The following is a 4905-nucleotide window of genomic DNA, read 5'->3' as shown; positions in this document are numbered from 1 at the left end:
TAGGCCTATAATTAAAGAAATGAAAGCCACGCGACGAGGAGGCAAGTGCATCAAGTGATATGTGTCAATGGATAATAGGCCTATATTTGCCGATTAAAAAAAGATCATGATGTTAATTTAACACAATTTTAAAATAAGCCTCGTAGAATTCGTGCTATTAAGATCGAATCCAACGGAAACTAAGTCATTATCCCTGAATATAAAATAACTGAACTAAAGTCAAGACTAGGTATTTGGTAGGCCTAGGCTACACAGCGATCGTTGCTTATATAAAATATATAGGCCTAATGCGTTATTATGAAATTAATATTATTTTAGGCTACTTTATATTACGCGTTATTATAATTAGAAATATTTTGTTAGTATTAGTATTTATTGTATTATTATTAGTAGGCCTATGTAGCCTATAATGCTAGCGATCGTTATTGAATCTATAACGTTTACATCCATCCTCCTAACGCAGTCCTCGTCTTCTTTAGTTGTAGGCTACGTCTTTAGTTTTAGGTGAGGTGCCTTAATATAGCTCTTCAGTGTGTTTATATTGGGCAAATTACGCTATTGCTTGTAGATCTCCCAGCTGAATGAACAAAACTAAAACTAAGCTCGGTGGAAATAACTGGGTAGCCTACGCATTATAGTTCATAATTTCTCTATGGTTGGAGACGTGGATATAGGCAATGGGAATATATGAATATATTCTGCTACTCTGTAAACATCTTTAACAACAACAGGGATATTAATTCAAATATATAATTTTAAAAGTCTAACATAAAAATGCGGTTGGCTATGGTTACAGGACAGGAGAATCCCCTGTCTTCTGGCAAGAAGACCCATAAGTCCACTGATCTACTCGGTTGGATTTATATTTTCGGTTACAAACGTCTCATGTTTCCACGTGTAGGCCTAGGTAACACAAAAATGTAGTCTTACAAATGGAAATATTTAACTTGCTTTATTTTCTAAAATACAATTTAACATACTTTAAACTTATGCCTGGTTTTAAAACGTTTATTTCCAGGGCAGAACAATAAAAACAGTATGTACATGGTGTTGATATTTACAGGTGATATGACAGACGGCGCGGCTCCACGGCGGTCCAATGAGACTCAACTGATTCCAAAATCCCAATCGTAAAGTGTCCTGATTTCCAGATTGTCTTTGGGCAAAAACCAAAATAAGAAGAAAAGAAAAAAAACACTTTCTTGGCTTCTTCTTTTTCTGTTGTCCATTGTTATCAGTTTATTATTATTATCATAATTAATATCATTGTTATTTTTTAGGTGTCCAGCCATCCTGGCTAGTAGTCCTGATGTGGGCTGTGCGTCAAACTGTGCCGTCGCAAGTCACAGTTGCGCCGAAACACCTTTCCGCAGCGGCCACAGCTGTAGGGCTTGATGTCTGTATGGGTGAGAAGGTGAGTTTTCAGGTTACTTCTTTGATTAAAGGTTCTTCCGCATGTGGGGCATTTGTGGGGCGATTCCTGTTTAGATTTAAAGCAAGCAAATGATTATTCCCTTTAATTATATGATATCTATCTCCAGTCACTTGCAAGTCATTGCGATTATTACTAATTGAGAATATATGTGTGTAACATGTGTTTGCTGATGATGTCATTCCCTTGCTTAGGACATTTAAAAATATATATATTCATGTATTTATTTTCGTAGGCCTAGGCCTACATCGTAAATTGGATTTAATCCAAGCGCAAATATGTGCCGGACTCTGTTTCTCTGTATATTCCCTGCAGGCAATGAGTATCGTATAGGCCTACGTTGGGAATGTCATTACGCAACGTTTAATTGACCAACGATTAATGTGTTTCTCATTTTTTGTATCAGTGTGAGTTTGTGGTGGTGTGGTTTCACACTGTTGAGATCTTACCTGCATATGTAAAGTTTTATGGACGGCTAGAGTTCGAGACTGACAGAATCCCTTGCCACACTCTTGACACTTGAAGGGTTTCTCCTTGGAGTGGATGTATCTGTGGAGGCGAAGAGAGAGAACATGATCAGACATCTGCTCGTTCAACGTACTGCCTCTAACGTGCGGCAGGACACTGTCTGCTCAGGCGAGGAACCAGTATATTTCTATGTTACGGACCATATGAAGAGTTAAGTGCTCTGGCGCCCTCGTGGAGAGAACTCGGGGAACAGGCCTGTGCCAGGCACCAGTGATTTAATAAAAAGTTAGGACTTCACATATTGCTAATGTCTCTTAAAAGCCTTATGTAAAATTAACAAAAAAACTCAGACTTTATATACATTTGAACAAAATAGGTTTTATGAATATAAATTCAAATTGGGGAGATTGGGGGCGGGGGGCGGGGGGGGGGGGGGGGGGCGGGGTGATTCATGAAAGTGTTCCTTACCTATGGTCCCTAAGGTGATCTTGTCTTCTAAAGGCCTTATGGCAAATATCACATGTATAGGGCCGCTCGTCGGTGTGTGTCCTCTCGTGGATGAGTAGGTTGTAGGACTTTGTAAAATGCCTGCCACAAAATTTGCAAATAAATTCCTTTTTCGTCTTAGACGGAAGCCGGCCACGGGTTGGTTTTCTGTCCGGAGAGAGTTTGCTCAGCTCAGAGATCGTGCCCCCGAGTCCCTCCGTCAGCTTTGCCAAGTCTACAGCTTTCGGAGGATCCTCCTGAGTGGCTGCGATAGCGAGGTTTGCAAAATCAAACCTTGGCCTGACTTTGTGCAGCGAGGGCAGACCGTGCGTTACAGAACCTTGTTTTGGGTGGAAGAGGTGCGCTGCAGCGGCGAAGGGTAACGAAGGGAAGGAAAACCTGGGGTCCACCAGGCCCTGGGCAGCTGCCATTTCAGTTATCGTTGACCTCAGTCCCTGCATGTGGGGATAACCCAGCGTCCACTGGTTCATGTGCATCGTTTGCACCGCGCTGAGGCCATAGAGTCCCTGGAGCTGGTCGACGGCCGCGGGGAAAGTGTTGACAGCTTGCAGGAATGAGTAGTTAGTGAGCTGGAGGGACGGATGCAGGGGGATCGGTGCCGGCAGTGCTTTGCTCCCCATCTCGGCGAAGGACGTCAAGGCGGAGGCCTCTGGAGAAGACAGAAACTAGGACACCCTGGAACACAAGAACACACAAGGCGAGCGTCAGGGGGATGTCGTGGTTTACACGGGTTACACGGGCGGGCTTCTGAAAACGAGCAGTAAAGGAAATCAACCAATATTTTAATTCGCTTTTTCGAGACAAATGTTAAAGGTTGCTTAATCAACACAATTGTAATTGTTTTACATGAACGTATTGCGTATGGAGTGAAGTTTCGGTAGTTCGGTTTTTTGCAGTTATGATTGTGCCAATTAATGGAGGTATAGGTATAAAGGCCAAAACATTGAACGTGGTTTGGACGGTGGAAATCCTATATCTCCACCTTCAATAATGTGACAGCTGAATTTAGGAGCTTTTAATATTTGGAAAAGTAACTATTTAACATGTTAAAATAAATTCACTATACTCTTTGTACTGATCATTACTGAGCGTTGTGTCACAACGGAGTTATTACATGAGTGAAACCTAATTCAATATAGCCTTTCTCAAATAGAAGGCATTGAAACATATTTTTATTTAAAAAAAACTAAAACATCCCTATTAGTTTGAGCTAGATTATTCTTACATGCAGTGTAAATGTCTAGGCCATAGGAAAACAAACATGCACAAGTAATAGGCCTCCTAATACCTACTGGTAGTGCTGGTAGTATTAAGTCATGTTTTCCCACACACACACATTACGCTGACTCTATGGAAGGTCAAGTCTATGGCGAGAACAGAATAATTATTGGAATAATCATCTAAACGAGACCGGGCGTTTTGTATTTTGTCTGGATTGACAAAACAGGACGCAGCTGAATAACGTGAGCAGCGATGTAGTAGTATTTTGTAACAATATTGATGCATTACATTGTATTCCTGGGGAGAATTACACATTCATCCGTCTTTTTTAATTTCCACATTCGCAGTTTTAAAGACCATCCACGTCTTATCACTGCAGTGCATTAAAATGCACTGCGTGCCTTTTACTGAGTGCCTTTTACTTCTCTTTGCGAACCGATGTCAGGATTTTTGCACAGGTGCTGTAGGACACAACACTAATACTAACACTACTTTGGGGTGTTCTGCTACAACGACATAATTATAGGCTATTATATTTACCAAAGGTTTTACTGTTTACTCTTGACATCAGTCAACTTTTAACAAACTTCTCTACAAATCGCCGCACTGGATGATAGTTATTCTTATATAATGCGAGAACTGTTGTCAGTTTCAACCTCATGTAACCTGCTTTGCACAGCACTCGAATCTTACCCCAATAAATAGTTGCCAAAGGTCACTCTTCACAGACTCGTGCGGTGTATCAGTAATCCAAAATGACTAACGACATCAAGCTCCAATAAAGCGTCGGGAAACTTCTTCCAAGTTCGTCCATGTACTTCTCACGTAGCCATGCAGCCCCCTTTATTAGGTTGAACTTTACGCAAAAGTGCCAACAAACAAAAAAAAAAGAAACTAAACCGAGAGCAAGACTTTGCGCGTTCTGTGTTACAGGAGTTCGCGACGCGGGTTCCAGGCCACTCTGAGAGTTGGTGCTGCAGTGTGCGTAATGAGCACAGGTCCCTCACTTTTCAGGCGCGCACGGCCCGCCCCCGACACGCCCCTCTCCTCCCCGTGATCTCTCCTCTGTTTATTTGTTTGGATAGCAACTACAGCTCGAGAGTCGAGAATGGTCTGCAGGCGGCTCAACCTGCCCCTCTGACACTTGGATATGGCCGACCTTTTTTGGGATACATTGTCGGACGCAAGGAAGTTTAAAACTCTCGAGGGGTGCGCCGAAACGATCAAAGCGACCCCCCCTCCCCAGTTAAAAAACCTGCATTTAAGCAAAATTGAAG

At 42.1% G+C, this 4905-nt stretch overlaps 1 protein-coding gene across 1 annotated transcript; it reads right to left on the bottom strand.

Annotated features, from left to right (window-relative positions):
* Nucleotides 1-1297: 1297 nt before the first annotated feature.
* On the bottom strand, nucleotides 1298-4549 carry osr2 (odd-skipped related transciption factor 2; the record flags this gene model as incomplete). Its single annotated transcript, XM_084471790.1, has 4 exons — nucleotides 4322-4549; nucleotides 2369-3082; nucleotides 1882-1981; nucleotides 1298-1480 (listed from the first exon to the last, which is right to left on the bottom strand). Exons 2-4 carry the CDS (start codon nucleotides 3025-3027, stop codon nucleotides 1298-1300), a joined length of 942 nt encoding a protein of 313 aa, XP_084327916.1. The 5' UTR covers nucleotides 3028-3082; nucleotides 4322-4549.
* Between the last annotated feature and the right edge of the window lie 356 nt (nucleotides 4550-4905).

The sequence above is a fragment of the Micromesistius poutassou genome (genome assembly GCF_964030765.1).
Source record: "Micromesistius poutassou genome assembly, chromosome: 8".
Classification (NCBI taxonomy): Eukaryota; Metazoa; Chordata; class Actinopteri; order Gadiformes; family Gadidae; genus Micromesistius; species Micromesistius poutassou.
The sequence above is the reverse complement of the archived record's forward strand: the minus strand, read 5'-3'. Positions and strand labels throughout refer to the sequence as shown.